This window comes from Rhinatrema bivittatum, chromosome 1 (assembly GCF_901001135.1).
Source record: "Rhinatrema bivittatum chromosome 1, aRhiBiv1.1, whole genome shotgun sequence".
NCBI classification, from domain to species: domain Eukaryota; kingdom Metazoa; phylum Chordata; class Amphibia; order Gymnophiona; family Rhinatrematidae; genus Rhinatrema; species Rhinatrema bivittatum.
The window spans coordinates 681,794,789-681,814,980 of NC_042615.1; the positions used below are offsets into that span (position 1 = coordinate 681,794,789).

General features: G+C 46.3%; 1 protein-coding gene across 3 annotated transcripts in view; it reads left to right on the forward strand.

Moving 5' to 3' along the window:
* The window catches only part of LOC115074713 (general transcription factor IIH subunit 2), a 105,659-nt gene extending 104,071 nt beyond the window's left edge, over window positions 1–1,588 (forward strand). For all 3 annotated transcript variants that reach the window (XM_029574469.1, XM_029574486.1, XM_029574477.1), the window contains one exon: window positions 1,134–1,588. In XM_029574469.1, coding sequence (XP_029430329.1) covers window positions 1,134–1,253 — 120 coding nt within the window. In that variant the 3' untranslated portion in view covers window positions 1,254–1,588. The remainder of the gene's footprint in view (window positions 1–1,133) is intronic.
* Window positions 1,589–20,192: the final 18,604 nt, after the last annotated feature.

The following is a 20,192-nucleotide window of genomic DNA, read 5'->3' on the forward strand; positions in this document are numbered from 1 at the left end:
TTATGCACACGGCTGGGCCCCTTCTAAAATGTGCGCCGCGCGCACAAGGCCCAGCTATACACATAAACCCCGGGTTTTACACGCACGAAGGGATTTAAAATTCCCCCGCTAATGAATAGTCTTCAGTTTCCCTAATAGTGAGTCAGAAGTTGGGCCATTAGGACTCTTCCATCTAACAGCTATTTCACATCTAGGTACTATACAAACATACAAAATAAGTTTCATAATTTTTGGAGACCATTCGTGAGATATAATTTAGAATAAAACAAAAAATCTTAGGATCTGGTGAGACCACTATATTCAACACTTCATCCATCAAATTTGTTACAGTTTTCCAAAAGCCTAGATCTCCTCACACCCCCACCATACATGCCAAAAAGTACCAATGCGTCCAAATTTTCGCCAACAGTCCTTTGATACTACTGGATGCATCTGATTTAATTTGCTTGGTGTTAAGTACCAGTGATTATAGAATTTTGTACCCATTTTTCAGAATCAGTGCTGATATTGACCCCCTTAGTTGTATGTTGATATAATTGGTCCCACAATGCCTCCTCCAGTTCCTTACCCAAATCAGTTTCCTGGAAGTGCATTCTTGGTCAGAATAAATTAAATCATATCACATGAAAAAAAACAGTTTAGTAGTTTGCCTCATAGATTATTTTCCAGGGAGAGCAAAGAGCGGTGCATGCATCTTAGGTATGTGCTGCGTTCATTAATTTAAAGTTGGGGAGGGCAATGAGTGAAATACTTAACTGAAAGTATCCTATGGATAATATGAGTACATTTTAGGGATGGATTTGGGGTAAAGTGGGAATTGGGGATGGGAATGTATAGTCGGTCAGGGGGTTTATTAGCTTTTATAATAGTGTTCAGTTTCATAATATTGTTCTGAGGGAATAGAACTGGGAGTTGACTGACTAGAAGGGTGTTGGATTTGGTTATGGTTAATGCGGCATGCTGGCTAGGGATTTGTTTTATTGATAGTGTGTTGTTGTTCTGTAATATTTTTTTATTTTTGCTATTTTGTACTGTTTTGATTGGCCTGAAAAAGCCTTGAAAAGTGGAATAGAAATTCTAAATTAAATAACATGTAAATTTTTCTCTTTGCTGTTTTTTCCCCTCTCTTGCAGGTTTACATTTGCACAATATGCCAGAATGTATTCTGTGTTGAATGTGACTTATTTATTCATGATTCCCTCCATTGTTGCCCTGGTTGCATTCACAAGAGCCCTGTTCCTGCAGGAATGTGACTCCCTGACAAAATCCAGGACACAGCGAAAAGAAAAGCAAAGGGCAAATTCATTTTCTACAGCAGATGAACGAGGCATTTTCTATTTACAGCTGCACATCTCACTGTTATACAGTGTGCTGAATATAGTATGGTACTGTTCAGCTTGAGAGACCCTTTATTATAACTTGAAAATCTCTCACTGTCTTGTCTTTGTGATTTTTTTTTTTTTGTAATTCAGATGTGTTGATTTGTAGCAAAATAATAAGGCTAAACTTTTTATCCACTTCATGTTTTGAAGTTCAGTTGGAACAATTTGGTGAATGAAAATGTCTTTAATGTAATTTTCAAAACCAGGCCCCTGTTTTCATGTTTTTTTGTGTGTATGTGATCGAGAAATGGTTCCAGATTTTCAAGTATGTCTCTGCACTGTGAACTGGTGGAAGGTTAATTCTAGTGTGTTAGAGCAGTGGTCCCCAACCCTGTCCTGGGGGCCCTCCAGCCAGTCGGGTTTTCAGGATATCCGCAATGAATATGCATGAGAGAAAATTTGCATGCACTGCTTCCATAACATGCAAATTTTCTGTCATGCATATTCATTGCGGATATCCTGAAAACCCGACTGGATGGTGGGACCCCAGGATAGGGTTGGGGACCTCTGCATTAGAGCAGTGGTCCTCAACCTTTTTTGCACCAGGGACCAGCTTCAAGCAAGACCATTTTTCCATGGTCCAGCAGGGCGGGGTGGGGCAGGGGCAGGGCTTTGGTCATATGGGGGCGAGGTTATCATTCATACACACAGTCTCTCACTGGCACATGCTGTCTTGCTCAAGCACAGGCTCTCACTGTCACATGTTGTCTCTCTCACACACACACAGGCTCTCACATGCTGTCTCTGCAAACATTCAGGTCTTCACTCCCACACATAGTCTCTCAACTCACTCTCACACACAATCTCTCAACTCATGTCATACACGCACACATACACACTCTACAGGCCCTCAGCCTCTCTCTCACCTCTGGGCCTCTTCTTTACGGGTCACCACTGGATGGGCTCTGCAGCGGCCCTGGTCTTCTCGGGCCGCACTGCTCCTCTTCTGCAAGCGGCTGATGCTCATCCTCCTTCCTGCCCGTGCGGCTCTGGCAAGATTTTTCTTCCGGGGTCGCACGGGCAGGAAGGAGGAGGAGCACCTGCTGTGGCTGATGCTTCTCCTCCTTCTGGGGCTGCGCGGGCAGGAAGGAGGAGGAAGAGGAGGAGGAGCACCTGCACATTTAGATGCAACCTTTTTCTTCGGGCCGTGGTGACGTGAGCTCCACCACGGCCCTGTTGATCTTCTTGCTGTGTGTGTCCGGCACACAGCACAGCAGTAGTTCACCTCTCAGCCGCCAGTGGGATGAGGTCCACCGGTGGCCATCTATGGCTCGGTGCCCCCTAATGCTCGGCGCCCTTGGCGATCGCCTAGTTCGCCTAGTGCTTCCACCGGCCCTGCCAAGACCTAGACGTGTACGCTGAGAGGAAGGGAGCATGATGCAAGAGTAACATTTTAAATGTCACGGCTCCCGGCAGAGAACATTATGCAGGGCGGGGCAGCGGGCGGCATCCACCCCACGAAGTGTGCTCTGAGCCGCCGCAGAGCACACTGTCAGTGTTTAGTGCTGGTCTGCAGCGGCGCCGGAGAGTGGCAAAAAACCCCCAACGGCCCGGTCCTGGTCCGCAGACCGGTGGTTGAGGACCCCTGCGTTAGAGCATCTTTCTGCTCCAAGTTGGCAGACTAAATGAAGACCTTATACTCAATAAAAGAGTCGCTATATGAATGCACAAATTATCACTAGCATTCAATGAACATTTTGTATATCTTTCATAAAAGGATTTAAAAGCATCAAGTATCAAATTTCAGCTTGCATGTGTTTACATATATAATCATAGGTCCCAAGTGAAAATTAGTTTTTGCAAGACATTTTTTCAAACTTGTATTTAAAAACATAAAGTTCACTTTCAAATATAAAGTTTACTTCCCTTTAAAAAGTCATGCCTATGTCTGACATATGTTTTAAAGCCTCAGCCTCTGCTTCAGGGGCATTTTTAATTTACTCAGCAGCCATATATTCTTTTCTCTTTCTGGTTTACTCATCTATCTCAAAAATAACTGTGAAGATGGGGGAGGAATCTAAGATGATGGCATTTGCTACTCTCATTTGCCCCTGAATAATGCCTTCCAAAGGGAACGTTCTCCGAGGACAAGCAGGATGGTAGTCCTCACACAAGGGAGACATCATCAGATGAAGTCTTGTGTGGACAACTTATGTCAAAGTTTCTAGAACTTTCACTAGGCACACTGAATATGCCCTATACCATGTGTCCACACAGGGTCCATCTTCAGTCTCTTCTTTTCCATGGAGCTGATTGCCTCGCGGTGTGATTGAGCTCACTTTGGCTGGTTTTAGCCTTGTGGAAATCTTTCTCTCTTCACGCTTTTTCATGGTTTTATCTTCTCAATTCTGTCGCCAGGTCACTTGGTGCCTCCCCATATTGTCTCTAGTCAGGGTTTTCAGTGTTTCAGGTAAGTTTCCTTTCACGGTCAATTCCCACTGTGGTAGCGGTGCCTCTGTGCCTGCTGTCCATCGATGCCTACTGCTATTGCTTTCGACTTCGCAGCCCTTTTGTTTTGCCCTGTCATGGCCAGATCTGGTTTTTGCCGGTGCCCGAGGTCCATGTCTATCGCTGATCCTCATGAGATATGTATCCTCTGCCTGGGGGCATCGCATGACATCCGAGGTTGCCACTTATGGACCCAGATGACCCTAAAAGGGACATTGGCTTTGATTCGACAAGATGGAACACCTCTTCAGGTCGTGGAAGTTTGAGGCATCAGCATCGATGGACTTTAGAACCTCACCGATGGACACTGTACTATTGACATCAGCAGGATAGGAGTGCTGGAGACCGACCGTTGTCGATTTCTTCTGGGCCGAGGATGCCGGGTTCATCATCTTCGGCCTCGGCACCAGGGAAAGACCGGGCTGAGCATCGAGGGAAGCCTAAGAAGTATCAGCATCTGTCCCCATCAGTGCAGGGTACGAGGATGTTTATTTAGTTATTTATTTAAAATTCTTTATATACCAAATTTTTCATGTGAACATATCAAACCGGTTTACAGTAGGTAACAAATATTAATTTAATATTTGCATTTCCAAAAAGAAGGAAATAAATACATGGTTTCATAATATCATTAAATAGATTAAAATATTAACGAATTAGCATAGTAAACTAATTGTTAACAAAGTTTGTTATTAGAGAGGCAGGATAGCAAGTGCAGATATAATAAATTTAAAAGTATACATTACCTTAATATATGTCCAGTGTAGTTCCTGGAAGGCTTTTGCTGCAATGGGCCCAAAGCGACCCCGCGGAGAGGAGAGCCCATCCTCTGTCGGTGCTGGGGGTCCGTGATGGTCTCCACCGTTCCCTTGTCAATCGCTGATCCACCTCGTGGGTCTGAAGATCTGGCCACTCTTCCTTCCTTCCCATTAGGTGTTGGTATCGACAACATTTGAGGAGGAGCTGGAGCAAGAGGTCCAGCTGGCGGTGGATCAGGCACTGCAGTGCATCGGGCCTGTGGCACCGAAGGCACCGGAACCAATGCTGCCTGTCATCCTATTGCTGCTGGAGAAGCTCAACGTGCTCATTGGTGCATTACTGACCCAGCTGGCAGCGGGGCACCGAGGCCTCCCCCTTCTGATATAGTTGTCGTTGCTGGTTCCGAGGAGGAGGAAGCTCCACAGAGTCGGAAGAGACATCAAGGCCTGTAGCTCCCCGTCCAGCTCTACCAGTACCTGCATCTCTGAATGAAGGCAGAGCACTAAGGCTCCATCCTCTATAGCATACAGCAGGGGTGGGCAGTTCCGGTCCTCGAGGGCCACAAACCAGTCTGGTTTTCAGGATATCCCTAATGAATATGCATGAGAGAGATTTGCATGCACTCTGCCTCAGTTGTATGCAAATCTGTCATGCATATTCATTAGGATATCCTAAAACCTCGACAGGTTTGTGGCCCTCGAGGACTGGAATTGCCCACCCCTGGCATACAGTGAGAATGAGGGTTACAATGACCTCTGGGGCATGATCCAGTGGAGTCCCCTGAGAAATCTTATGGTCTCCCGTAAGACACTTCTCCACCAGATGAGCGAAGGATGTTTCTACCTGAGGATTTGACCTTCGCTGGGTTTGTGAGGGTTGATGGTGGAGGCCACCCCATTTCAACTTTTGACTGAGGAGGATACTAGGCACAAAATGCTTGAGATCCTCCAGTTTGTGGAGCCTCCTAAGGAGATCGTAGCAGTCCTGGTACATGAGATCCTTAAGGAGTTGCTGCTGAGGATATGGGAATATCCTCTCACAATGGCTCCTGTTAATAAGAAGACAGATGGGGGTCTACCTTGTCCAGAAGGCTGTTAGATTCGATAAGCGTCAGCTGCCTCACTAGTGGGTGTTGGTCAAATCTGCCCTCGAGGGCCAAGCGCTCTTGCACCCATTCCTTGACGCCACCCGGTAAAGGACCACAGAGTGATGGACACTCTTGAGAGGAAGGTGTTCCAGGGCGCCATGTTTATTGCCCGCATCGCTGCCTACCAGCTCTACATGAGCCAGTACTCGTGAGAAATCTGGAAGCAAGTGCAGGTAGTGGCTGAGCAGCTGCCTCAATAACAGCAAGACACCCTCAGGTTGTTGATGCACAAGGTGTGCATCAACAACCTGAGGGAATCAATACGGGAAACATGAGGTCCATGCTACCTACGAAGTTTTCAAGACAGCATTGTGTCTCTGCAGTGGGTATTGGTGCCTGCAGAATGGCATGGCTGCGGGCCTTGGATCTACGACCAGAGGTACAGGAATGACTCACTGATGTGCCATGTACTGGAGAGAAACTCTTTGGTGATAGAGTGAGGGATTCTGTGGCCTAACTCCAGGACCAGCATGAAATTCTCCAACAACTGTTGTTCTCATCCAGGAGGCCGACAAGACAGGTCCAAGGAAGACGTTTTCCAAAAGTACTATCTTCCGTCTGTTTGTTCCTGTCAACACCATCAGGATTTCTGTGACTGTCCCAGGCAGCAGAGAGCTCCCAAGCCCCAGCCAGCTCCTCAGTCATCTCCGGGGACAAGGTTTTGACTGGGCCACAGGGAGCGCAAGCCAGTCACCCGTACCCAGGGCAGGCTTTGCGAACCAGTGGTCCAGTGTAACCTCAGACCAGTGGGTTCTGTCCAAAGTCTATCGTGTACCAATTAAATCTATTGGGTGTTCTGCCAGATTGCCCTCTGTACCCATATTGGGGGTCGGTAGCGCATCAGGAGATACTTCTGATGGAGCTGTCCTCCCTCTTAATGTACGAGCTCGACTGCTGTGGCCCATTAGCGCAAAGAGGGCAGGGATTCTACTTCAGGTATTTCCTGATTCCAAAGAGAACAGAAGGACTCCATCCTATCCTAGATCTAAGGGCCTTGAACAAGTTCCTAAAAAAATAAAAATTTAAGATGTTTTTCCTCTGCACCTTGATTACCTTTTTGCAAAAAGGGAACTAGCTATGCTCTGTTGACCTAAAGGATGCATACACTCATAACGAGATCTCTGATACGTGGTGGGATATCAGCAGTTCCAATACCGGATGTTGCCATTCAGGCTTGCATCCACCCCATGGGTCTTAACAAAATGCCTGGCCGTGGTGGCAGCACACTTCAGACTGGGAGTGCATGTTTTCCCGTACCTAGATGATTGGCTGGTTAAGAGCATGTCTCAGGCAGGAGCTCTCAGGTCCATGCACTTGACCATTTGGGTGTTGGAGTGACTATAGTTCTTTCTTAACTACCCAAAGTCCCATCTCAGCCTGTTACCTCAACTGGACTTCATAGGAGCCCTGCTAGACAAGGCTCAGGCCAAGGCCTTTCTGCCTCATCAAAGGGCTTTTCCCTTGGTGACCATTGCAGCAGAGGTTCAACATTGACAGCAAGTGGCATATGTTGAGGCTGTTGGGCCATATGTTTACTACCTTGGCACGTTTACACATGCACAGAGCCCAATGAATCCTGAGGTCACAGTGGCACTTGGCCATTCAGAGCCTCCAGGATTGCAACCAAGTCTCCCTATTTCTCAAGGACTCATTGTCTGTGCTAACCACGAATGCATCTACCCTGATGTGGGGAGATCATGTAGATGTGCTCGGCACCCAGGACCTGTGGTCTGCTCAGGAATGTTCTAGTCAAATCAACTTTCGGGAGCTCAGAGCGATCAGGTGCACAACACTATGGGATTTCAGAAATAGGGTGTCCAGCAAAGTTGTCCTGATCCAGACAGACAGACAGCCAGGTAGCCATGTAGAATATCAACAAGCAGGGAGACACGGGATTGTACCTTCTGTGTCAGGAAGCGGTTCAGATCTGGTTGTGTGCCCTTTCGCATGGGATGGTCCTCAGAAATATGTACTTGACTGGGCAGAGAATGTAGTAGCGGATAGGCTGAGTTGAGCCTTCACACCCCACGAGTGATCCCTGGACCAGGTAGTAGCAAATCAAATATTCTGACTCTGGGGGAGCCCGGACATAGATGTGTTTGCGTCCCCCTGCAACAGGGAAGGTGCCTTGGTTCTGCTCCCTGTACAGGTCAGACGGCAAACCAGCCTCTGAAGCCTTTACCCATCATTGGGGCAAGAATCTTCTGTATGTGTATCCTTCAATTCCCTTAGTGGTGAAGACCCTCTTGAAGCTTTGCGAGGACAGAGGGATTATGATCCTCATGGCCCCTTATTGGCCAAGATAGGTGTGGTTTCCACTCCTGTGAGAGTTGTCCATCCAGAAACTGATCAGTCTGGGGACTTCCCCAGATCTCATCACGCAAGACCAAGGCAGGCTGTGGCATTCTAACCTCCAGGCCCTGTTGCTCACAGCCTAGATGTTGAGAAGTTAATCCTGCAGCCGCTTGATCTTTCAGAGGATGTACCTCTTGTACTGATTGTTTCTAGAAAGCCTTGTACTAGAAAGTTCAATGGACTGAAGTGGAGGAGGTTTTCCATGTGGTGTGAGCAGAAGGCTCTAGATCTGTTCTCCTGCCCCACACAAAAACTGCTTTAATTATCTTCTACACCTATTGGAGGCTGGCTTAAAAACCAACTCTGTTAGTTTATCTTAATGCAATCGGCACCACCACAGTGTAGATAGTATGCCCATCTCTGTACAGTCTATAGTTGCATGTTTCATGTAGGGCCTGCTTCAATCGAAGCCTACACTAAGGCCTTCTACTGTGGGACCTCAATGTGGTGTTAGCTCAGCTGATGAAAGCTCCTTTTGAGCTGCTGCACACCTATGACTTGAAGTACCTGACCTGGAAGGTCATATTTTTGGTGGCGATCACCTCAGTGCGCAGGGTCAGCAAGCTCCTGGCCTTAGTAACTTATCCACCTTATTCTAAGTTTTATCACAACAAGGTGGTCTTGCGTATGCATCCTAAGTTCCTACCTAAGGTGGTGATGGATTTCCTTCTTAACCAGTTAATCCTGCCAATATTCTTTCTCATGCCCCATTTGCCTCAAGGCGAATGAGCACTGCACAGTTTGAACTACAATTGAGCCTTAGCCTTCTATCTGGAGTGGACAGAAGCCCATAGACAGTACACCCAACTTTTTATTTCTTTTGATAAGAATAGGTTGGGCGTTGCCATTGCCAAACAGACACTATCCAGTTGGCTAGCAGATTGCATGTCCTTCTATTATGCTCAGGTGGGACTGCACCTTGGGGATCGTGTCAAGGCTCATTCTGTCAGAGCCATGGCTGCATTGGTGGCCCACTTGTGAGTAGTTCCCATGGGAGGAGATCTGCAAGACTGTGATGTGGAATTCTCTCCACACATTCACATCGCGTTACTGTCTGCATAGAGATGACCGACGCAACGGTAGGTTTGATCAGTCCTGTCGTTCACAACCTATTTGAGGTGTAGAACCCAGCTCTCCTGACCTAGGGCCCATTGTTTGGGTTCAGGCTGTCTCTTCCCCCCCCCCCCCCCCTTGTTACCAACAGCACTGGTGTGTTGTGCCGTTGGCACCTGGTTAGGTCCCCTTTTTGTGTTAAGGAGAAGGGATTCACCCATGTATGAGGACTACCAAACTGCTTGTCCATGGAAAAAGCAGAGTTGCTTACCTGTAACGGGTATTTTCCAAGGACAGCAGGATGTTAGTCCTTACGAAACCCACCTGCCATCTTTTAGAGTTAGGTTTCTCCTATTTTTTTATTGTAATCATAATTCTGTGTTACGAGACTGAAGAGGGGACCCCACTTGGATGCATAGTAGAGGGCATGCTGGGCATGCTCAGTCTGCCTAGTCGAAGTTCTAGGAACTTTGACATAAGTTTCTCCACGTCGGAGCTTCTTCTGACTATGTCACCCATGTGTGAGGACTAACATCCTGCTGTCCTCAGAGAATACCTGTTACAGTTAAGCAATTCTGCTGTAGTCTGAAAGTGTTCCCCTCTGAATTGGTCTATTAATTACCTGGTCAGCAGATGCTATTGAGCTGTGGGTCTGAGGAATCAGAGAGGAAGGATACATCCATTGGAGCCTTGTCTGAGGTGATCGGGACTCCCAGGATGGTGATGTGACCCTCTCTTCTCCCAAGCGTCAACCTCTAATGCAGCCTGCAGTCGCCGAGTTCTTGCTCGTGTTGCTGACACAGGCTGAATTAATACTGTGGTGTGCCACAATTTTCTTAAATTATCTCAACAGCTCCACATCCAAATGTAAAATAATAATCCATTGCACTAGGCACAATCTCTTCCAAGATAATCATTATTTGTATATTTTAACTGCTTGTATAGAAGTTAAAACTTTCCTATTTGCCTTATCCCATCTATTATTAAGGTAAAGAATATATGATTAATTCTTTGTGAAATCACGTATTACATTTGGATATCTCATGTAGATTTTAAAACTCAACGACTGTGAAAGAGGGGGTCTAGATAACTTTTCTCATCTGAATCATTAAAATTGGTCACTGATATGTTTGATAAGGCTAAGAAGTTACCCATTTTTTCATTATTTTTCACATATCCCTCTTCTTATGCATATGTATTATCACCTATTGCATCATAATATACATCTACTGGCCAGTATTCATTATGTTCTTTGTTAAACAGAAAACCAGTTTCTTCTTGCTTCCAACCTTTTGGGAGTCCAAAACTATCATTAGAAAAAAAACAAAAAATGTATTGTCAATTATAGAGTATTCTTTCTCATGAGTGTTAGCAGACTCTTTGCCTTCAGAAGGTAAATAAAAACACCAGTCTACTGGGCCTGCCCACTAGGAGAGATTAATCGAAGTCATGCTGGCTGGAGGTGTCACAAGTTTTGGTCGCCAGGGTCCTTGTTAAACCAACTAATAAAGTTTGCTGGCACTGCTTGAAACAAAGAGGTGGCTAAGATAAAGAGAAGGAAAAAAACAGTTGACTGATAAGGACGCACCAAACTAAAAGTAGTTACTTGTAAGCTACAAATGCACATTAATGTTAAATTCAAACCGCCTAATATGATCCCAACAGACAAACCTAATTTACACACACTGGGGTTTTTTTTAATGAATTGTTACTGCACTATGATGGCACATGATTAATTTGTAATCTATACCACTCACATTTTCATTAGCGTGCCTTGCTGTAAACCGTTGTGATGGTTATCTAACTTAACGACGGTATAGAAAAGTTTTTAAATAAATAAATAAAAATAAGAAAGCAGACTCTGAAGCTGGTATATAGGAATAGATCCAGCTATCAGTCAGGTTAAAAACCTGCACTAGGACCGGTGCTTTTTAATAAATTTATAAATGATATGGAAAGGGGCACGATGAGTGAGGTGTTTACATTTGTGGATGGCAGAACATTTTGCAAAGTACTTAAATCTTAAGTGGATTGTATTAAATTGCAGGAGGACCTTGTGAGACTGGAAGATTGGGCTTCCAAATGGAAGATGAAATTTAATGTGGACAAGTATAATATGTTGCATATAGGGAAAAATAACCCTTTCTGTGGTTACATGATGTTAGGTTCTACATTAGGAGCTACCACCCAGGAAAGAGATCTAGGCATCATAGTGGATAATACATTAAAATTATCAGATCAGTGTGCTTGGCAGTCAAGAAAGCAAATAGAATGTTAGAAATTATTAGGAAGGGAATGGCGAATAAAATCATGGATGTCATAATGCCTCTCTGTTGCTCCATGGTGAGACTGCAACTTGAATACTATGTGCAATTCTTGTCACTATATCAAAAAAGATATAGTTGGACTGGAGAAAGTACAGAGAAGGGCAACCAAAATGATAATGGGGATGGAATAGCTCCCCTATGAGAAAAGGCTAAAGAGGTTAGGGCTGTTCAGCTTGGAGAAGAGACAACTTGAGTCCCAGTTTCTGGGATAGAAACTCCCCCATGTGGTCCTAGCTAACAAATGAAAGGAGTCAGTCTGTCTCATCTCATCTTAAGTAGAAAGATACTCTATTCCTCCTTGTTCTGTTTCTGATTTTTAAAGGACACATTGAAACTGGAGTTGCCCTCTGGTTCACAAACTGGAGAGTGACCCTCTGCCAGCTCTGTATAAGGAAAGAGACCGATCAAGAAAACCCTCAGATTGCAGCCCTTAGAATCCCAATTTCTGGGTAGATCAGGGGTCTTAGGTTGCATTTCTTTATACAGGGACACTGTTGATACATGTTTGGGTTCCTCTCCCCTTTCTGCCCCTGATGGTAGGGTTTAGTGGCTGCATGTAACAAAGGGGGGGGGGTTCATGAAGGAAGGGTCCCACACACTTTATTTCTTATATACAGTTTAATAATAGTGGTATGGCAGGCAGAGTCTGCTTATTCACAGTTTTAAATCTCTCTGTTCTCCAACCAAGAGGTGTTTCAGTTCTCTGTGCTTCACCAATGGGGATACTGGTTCATTCCAGACAGTAGTGGCTGCTGCACAGCACATGGGGTGAATTTTAACAGTGCTCAGACCCAGGCTTTATGTTATTATTTGTGATAATTGTGGGTGGATCCTTGGGCCGGTGGCAGATGACCACGCCCATGAGGGAAGATCCCGAGAGGGACCACTGGTCAGGTTCAGAGTTGGGAGACAGACACACACTAGTTATTTTATTAAACTGTTTTAAAGAACCACCAGAGGTGGCAGTAGTGAGCTGGAAGAGCCCGGCTGGGCTGTAGTCCCTCAGGCACTGGAACAGCGATCCCAGGATGGCTGAGCTGTAGAGAAACTGAGACAGTGAGTAGGCAGAGTTCAGGAACAGAACCTTGATGGTAACACTCACATAATAGTCTCTTGGAACAGCCCAGGAGCTGGAATGAAGTAGGCCCTCGAGGAGCAAGTACCTAGTTCCAGGGAAAGCTCTGAGAGAGAGATGGTAACTCACTGGCGTTGTAGGCAGCGGTGACTTCCTGGCAGAAGTTATGTTCAGTAGCAGGTCCGGGAACGTGGGCCCTCGAGGAGCGAGTACCGGTTCCAGACTGCGACCTGAAAAGCAAGAGAGAGAACGAGGCCCCCGAGGAGCAGGTACCCCTGGTAAAGTCCGAGGAGGCAGAGTTGCAAGGTAAGAGGAGAGCGAGTCCTATCTGCAGCGATACCTGGAGGCAGCTAGATAGGAAACCCTTTGCTAACTCGATTAGCTAGCAAATCAAGAGACCTTAAATATCTGGCGATGATGACAACATCTCAGGGGGACGCCCCTGAGGTTCGTGCCACAGCTGGTACTTGAGTCGGGGCCGCGCCGCATGCGCCCTTAGGCCTCAGGAGAACATGGTGGAAGGCAGCGTCTAGCCGGTCCGGGGATGCCGGAGGAGGTCGGCAAAATGACACCGTGGCAGCCAAACTTTCCATCAACCAAAGAAGGAGTCGCCAAAGAGGTAAGGTGGGCGGAGTGGAGACGTCGGGCAGCGACGGTCGCAACAGTACCTCCCTTCAAAGGGCGATCTCTTCCGGTACCAGGCTTGGGTTTTTAAGGTTGGGCGATGTGGAACTGACGAAGCATCTTTGTCCAGAATATTGGTCTGAGGCTCCCAAGAGTTTTCTTCGGGGCCGAAACCTTCCCATGATAGAAGGTATTCAAAAGTATTGCCTCTTTTTCGAACATCCAGAATCTCTTCGACTTTGGACTCTAAATCGTCTTCTGCATTGATGACAGGTGGGTCTTGAGATTTGGAAGTAAATTCGCTGAGTATGAGTGGTTTCAGAAGTGAAACGTGGAAAGCATAATGGATGTTGAGACCAGGTGGTCGCTTCAGACAGTAGGTGACTTTGCCAATACGTTGAAGGACTGGGAATGGTCCCACGTAGCGAGGAGCAAACCAAGAAGAGGGTAGTTTAAGTCTGAGGTGCTTGGTTGACAACCAGACCTTGTCTCCTGGCTTGAAGACTGGAGCTTGCAAATGGTGTGCATCGTAGTACTTCTTAGCACGGTCACTCGCTTTGATTAGCATGTCCTTTGTCTGAACCCACAGATTATGGATATCATCAGCAGTGGATTGAACTGCTGGGGACATCACTGAGAGCTTCAGTGGAAGTGGTAGTGTTGGGGAACGTCCAAAAGCCACTTCAAAAGGTGACAATCCAGTAGATGTTGCTGGATGAGAGTTGATGGCAAATTCAGCCCATGGAAGCAATTCGGCCCAGTTATTCTGTCGGGACGTGACATAAGCTCGAATAAACTGCTTCATGGTTCGATTCATCTGTTCCATCTGGCCATTCGACTGCGGATGATAGGCTGAGGTGTAGTCTAGAGAGATGTCAAACAATTTGTACAAGGCCCTCCAAAATCGTGCCGTGAATTGGGACCCACGGTCAGATACAATGTGAGAAGGTAGTTCGTGGAGGCGGAATATGTGCTTTATGAAGAGCTTTGCAAGCTCCAAGGCTGAAGGTATGCCAGGGAGCGCCACAAAGTGTACCATCTTGATAAATCGATCCACTGTCACCCAGATGGTATTCATTCCTCCGGAAGAAGGTAAATCGACTACAAAGTCAGTAGTGATGTGCGACCAGGGCCGTTCCGGAACTGGCAGTGGTTGCATCTGACCCCATGGTTGTCCAGAAGCAGGTTTGTTCTTAACACAATTGGTGCAGGATGCCATGTAGGAATAGGTATCCTTTTTGATGGTAGGCCACCAATACAGCTTCTGTATCTTGAGCAGGGTACGGCGTTGGCCAGGATGGCCAGCCAGCTTGGAATCATGCGTCCAAAAGAACACTTTCTTCCCAAGTCTTTTAGAAACAATAGTTTTACCAGCGGGTACAGACTGAATGGCTGCCAAGAAGATCTTCTTCGGGTCAATTATGTGCTGTGGCTCATCAGGCACATCCTCTGAATGAAAGGAGCGTGACAATGCGTCTGCTCTGGTGTTTCTATCTCCAGGGCGGTACTTCAACACAAAATCGAAATGATTAAAAAATAAGGACCATCTGGCCTGTCTGTAATTCAGACGTTGTGCGTGGCGGAGATACTCTAGATTTTTATGATCCATGAATATGGTTATTTGATGTTGAGTGCCTTCGAGCCAAGACCACCATTCCTCGAATGCAAGCTTTATTGCCAAGAGCTCTTTATCGCCGATCCCATAATTTTTCTCGGCTGGAGAAAGTCTTCGTGAGAAGAAAGAACAGGGACGTAAGGCTTTCGAGTCTCCTGTTTGGCTAAACACAGCTCCTACACCCACATCTGAAGCATCAACTTCGACGATAAAGGGCTTGTTTGGGTCTGGATGCTGCAAGCACGGTTCTGTGGAGGCAGTCTTCAATTTCTCGAACGCGGAAATGGCCTCCGCTATTTTGAAGCGTTGGCACTCTTGCGGGTCATCGCAGTCAAGGGTACGGTTAAAGAAGAATGGTTCTTTATAAAGCTTCGATAATAGTTGGTGAACCCCAAGAATCTCCTTAAAGCCTTCAGGCTGGTAGGTTGGGCCCGGTTCTTGATACTTTCAAGTTTGTGAGGGTCCATTTGGAAGCCGCCTTTTGACATGATGTAGCCTAGAAAAGGCACTGAGTCTTTGTGAAATTCACACTTAAAGAGTTTGACGTACTGCCGGTGTTCACGAAGACGGTGGAGTACTTGCTTGACATCTGCAATATGGGTGTCCAAATCCTGGGAGAAGATTAGTATGTCATCCAGGTAGACCACAACATTCTTGTACAGCAGGTCCCGCAAGATGTCGTTCATCATATTTTAGAAAATGGCGGGTGCATTGCACAACCCGAACGACATTACTAGATACTCGAAGTGGCTGTCTCGCGTGTTGAAGGCTGTTTTTCATTCATCGCCGCTCCGAATGCGAATGAGGTTGTAGGCCCCCTTCAGGTCAAGCTTTGAAAATATCTTGGCCCCTTGCAGCCTGTCAAACAGCTCCGAGATTAACGGCAAGGGGTAACGGTCTTTGATCGTGATTTCATTTAGACCTCAGTAATCGATACATGGTCAGGGTACCGTCCTTCTTCCCCACAAAGAAAAAGCCTGCGCTGGCTGGCGACTTTGGTCGGATAAAGCCCTTCTGGAGATTTTCTTCAATGTATTCCAACATTGCCTTATTCTCAATGGCTGAGAGAGGGTACACCCGTCCTTTCGGTGGCTCAGCATTGGGCTTCAGTCTTATGGCATAGTTATAGGGCCTATGTGGAGGAAGAATATTAGCTGCTTCTTTGGAAAATACATCTCCAAAGGAAGCATATTGGGGCGGCAGTCCTGGCATCACTGGAGTCGTAGGCATGCAAATGATAAGCGAGATTTCCTTAAGGCACCTCCCGTGACATTCTGGGCCCCAGCGGGAGAGATCCAAGGATGCCCAGTCAAATTGGGGTTGGTGCACTTGCAACCAGGGTAACCCCAGGACAATAGAGTGCATGGCCCTTTCCAGTACAAAGGAGAGCGATTCCGTATGGAGAGCTCCGGTGCAGAGAGTAACTGGTACAGTTTGGCATGTCACGTCACCCTGTAAGGGCTCTCCGTTAATGGAGGATAACAGTAGTGGATCTTTCAACTTGATGAGGGGAATCCTCCGACGGAGCGCACTGTTAACCTGCTATTGGACGCGCGTTTTCCTCCCCTTACTGATGGCCCTATTAGGTATGTGCGCGGGATACAGAAAGTAAAATGTGCAGCCAAGCCGCATATTTTACTTTCAGAAATTAGCGCCGACTGGCACCAGGAAAATGCACAGAAAAGCAGTAAAAACTGCTATTCTGTGCACCTCCGACTTAATATCATAGCGATATTAAGTCGGAGGTCCCGAAGAGTAAAAAAAGTTTAAAAAAATAAATAAAAAAATAAAAATTTGAATTCGGCCCGCAGCTGTCAGGCCGAAAACCGGACGCTCAATTTTGCCGGCGTCCGGTTTCTGAGCCCGTGGCTGTCAGCGGGCTCGAGAACCGACGCCGGCAAAATTGAGCGTCGGCCGTCAAACCCGTTGACAGCCGCCGCTCCTGTCAAAAAGGAGGTGCTAGGGACGCGCTAGTGTCCCTAGCGCCTCCTGACCTGGATCTGGGCATTAGGCACATATATTTGTGTTTTCATTTTTAGTGCTTGCTAATTTTCTTTAGTGTGCATTATTTTGATTTAGTGTACACTAAAAAAAAAAAAAAATTATTTTTGGCTGCACATCCCTATCAAGCAGTAGTGGCTTTATTCTATGGCGCACTTGATCAGTGCTGAAAGCACCCTGGTTGTAAAACATGTATGTTGTGTTGGTCTAAACCAGCATTATCAATAGTATTTTTTCAAACTTTTCCACAACCTACAACCTTCACAGTTCATACACCTTTTTTGTACTATTGGGATGTGGAGTTGGCAAAAAAAAAAAAAAAAAAAGTCAGGATAGACTGTCTGACTCCCAGGTGGCTGCTGGAGATTATTCTGCCCCATTAGGGATACCCACCTTGAACTAAGGGTTTCTCCCACTAGGCAACTGTCAGCATCACTGTCCGCCCAACCTGGGCTCCAGTTTGTTTGTTTCGTGCAACATAGTTCTTCTGCTTCTGCCACTGATACAGTACCTTCAGGTCTTTCTGAACCTTGGTTTGGCAGCTATGTCTTCCAGATGTTGCTTTTTTTATCCTGGAACTGTAGTGGGGGTCCTTTTAGGTGGTTTATCAAATGGATTCAGCTCTGCCTATATCAGTAGTGTACCATTTCCAGGTATTTTCCCAAGACCTGGTACCGCAGCAAGATGGATGCCAACTGGTCCTGTTGGCTGGTTTTGAGGGACTCACTAGAAGTGGTGACCAGTTTTTTCCAGGTGAAGAAGAAGAGCCATTATGCCACTCCATTGGACAAGCGACATTGAGGGGTTCTCCTCTCCTTTGGTATCTATTTCTCTGTTGGTTGAGAATATCGAGAAAGGGTTTGCTTCTTCCAAAATCCCCATGTCATAGTCAGGTCTCTGTTGATGTCAGGTTGTAGACTTGAATGGAAACTCTTGCCTTCCTTTCTACCAGCATGTTATCTGATGTGATGCCCACCCCCAGGCTCAGCAATTTAAGCACAGCTTCAGGCTTGAGATTTTCTACAGTTGCCCATACCACACACTCTCTGGAATCATCTGGCTCATGTGGCATCAGCTTTCAACATCATTTGGTAGCAGTGTTGTCAACGTTAGCTTCTCCAGTGATGCATGCAAGCACAGTATCTATCCTAAGCAACACTCTTCTTCACCATGTATGGTGACAGCTGCAGCTTGGCAGAAGTCCAATCCCAGAAACACTGGCTCGGTGATTGGGGCCACTAGCACTTCCCATGGGATCCTCTGGTTAGCAATGCTCGGGATCACCTTGACTCCTTGTTGGGCCTTCATCACATTACCAGCCTGTGCATTCTGCATGGTCATAGGCTGAGTTTCGATGTCTTCTGGCTGAGGAATCCAGCAGTATAACTCTTCTGAGACAATGGTGGCCTTTGCCCCACTGTACAGAATAGCTTCTGTCGGCATACTATTGATGGCTATTGGTACTTGTATACTCAGTCCTTTTTTGATCACCTGACCAATGATGGGGCGATTTTACAATGTGGTGGTTTCTTTCTTCTGGCTGCTTGGTTCAGGGTTCACTTGTTCCACTAGTGTCCCAGCTGTTGAAGGGCTAGGAGAATGGGAGCATTCTCTCTTCCAATGTCCCTTTTTTCACACTGAAAACAAGGGTGGAGCCCCTTATGAAGTAGGGTTGGGAGAATGCAAGCAGAAGTCTGTCCCTGGACTCCTGGATGAGGAGTTCCTCTTTCTTGCTTTTTGACAATGAATGTAATGTTGGCGGCTAAGTCCTATTGCCGAGAAGATTCCAGGTTTGGATTCTTTAGGGTCAGCTGTTTTAACTTATTGCATATTTGGTTCATAGTTTTCAGCAGTAGACCTTTCACAGCAGCCTGCTTCACTGCAGGGATTCTGGGAAACTATTGAGCATGTAGGGACTGGCCCAGGCTGAACTTTGCCCCTGGTTTATTTCCTCCTCTGCTTGCACCAGTCATTCTCTTCCACTTGCCTGGGTCAGAGTGTTGTTGCAAGTAATTAACACTGAGGTGATAAGGGAGATATGAGAAATTGGCAAATAAAGATTTTGCTCTTAGAGCTCAGTAGACCGGTGAATCACCTTCTGTCCGTGAGACCAGATTACCATTATTATAGCTGACATTGTTGTGGCAAATATAAAACCTCAGTGTTAATTACTTGCAACAACACTCTGACCCAGGCAAGTGGAAGAGAATGACTGGTGCAAGCAGAGGAGGAAATAAACCAGGGGCAAAGTTCAGCCTGGGCCAGTCCCTACATGCTCAATAGTTTCCCAGAATCCCTGCAGTGAAGCAGGCTGCTGTGAAAGGTCTACTGCTGAAAACTATGAACCAAATCTAGCCTCCTATCCCCACAACAGTGAAATGATTGAGGGGATAGAGTCCTGAGACTGGTTTGCAGTGTTGCATTTTGCAATGTTTGAAATTGCATCCTGTGCTGATGTAGCCATTCTCACTGACCAATAATAGGTGAGGGCCAGGAGTACAGCATTAGGACACAAGCTCATGGACAATGGGAAAGGGCAGCAGGGTGGGAGGAATAATGGGTGCCAGCAGTTGACTGCCCCTCCGCTACACCTGCAAAGAAAGGTGGGGTGGGTTGGGGGGTGATTCTAAGTCACTAATGTGAGGAGAAGCACCAGCATGCACTTGCACACGTGCATTGTGTACAGCCAGTTAGCTGAGCCTGCAGTAGTTGCACACAACAGCAGGAGAGCGATGTGGGAATCTGGCACTGAGTGAGTCAGTGCATGGTGGGCTCTGAGCTAGCATTGCTATTTTCAGCCACATTCTGCCGTTATTTGTGTGGCATGAGACCACAGGAAAGAATAAACAGCCAGCGTAAGAAAATAGCTTCTGGTTCAGTAGTTAAAGAACTGCCTGCTACTTTTACTGTTAACATATTCTGCTGGAGCTCCTCAAAGGAGGCTGGACTGGGGCTGGTAATATTTCCTGTGACTGTTCAGGGCAGCAGTGGACCCAATTCTCCTTTTCTTTTGATAGGAGTGGGGTAAAACAAAGGAGAGTGACTGAGTGAAAGGGCACAAAATAAGGGGACCAAGAGAAGAATTAGATACAGTAACATAACAAATGATGGCAGATAATGACCCAAATGGTTCATCCAATCTGCCCAGCAAGTTGCTTGGGTAGTAACTGCTGCCCTAGGTAGATTACCCCTATTCATAAATGCTACACCAAAAATAAGTCAGAAGTAATCCCTTTTCTTCATGTACATCCTCTAGCCCAGGGATAAGCAAATATTTTGAGCCATGGTCCCCTTCCATTCATGAAATTGGTTGCCGCCCCCCTCCCCCCCAAGATAGGTTGTTATATGTATATGTATTGTATACATATGTATGCATACATACATATATGAAGAATATTCACCAGGC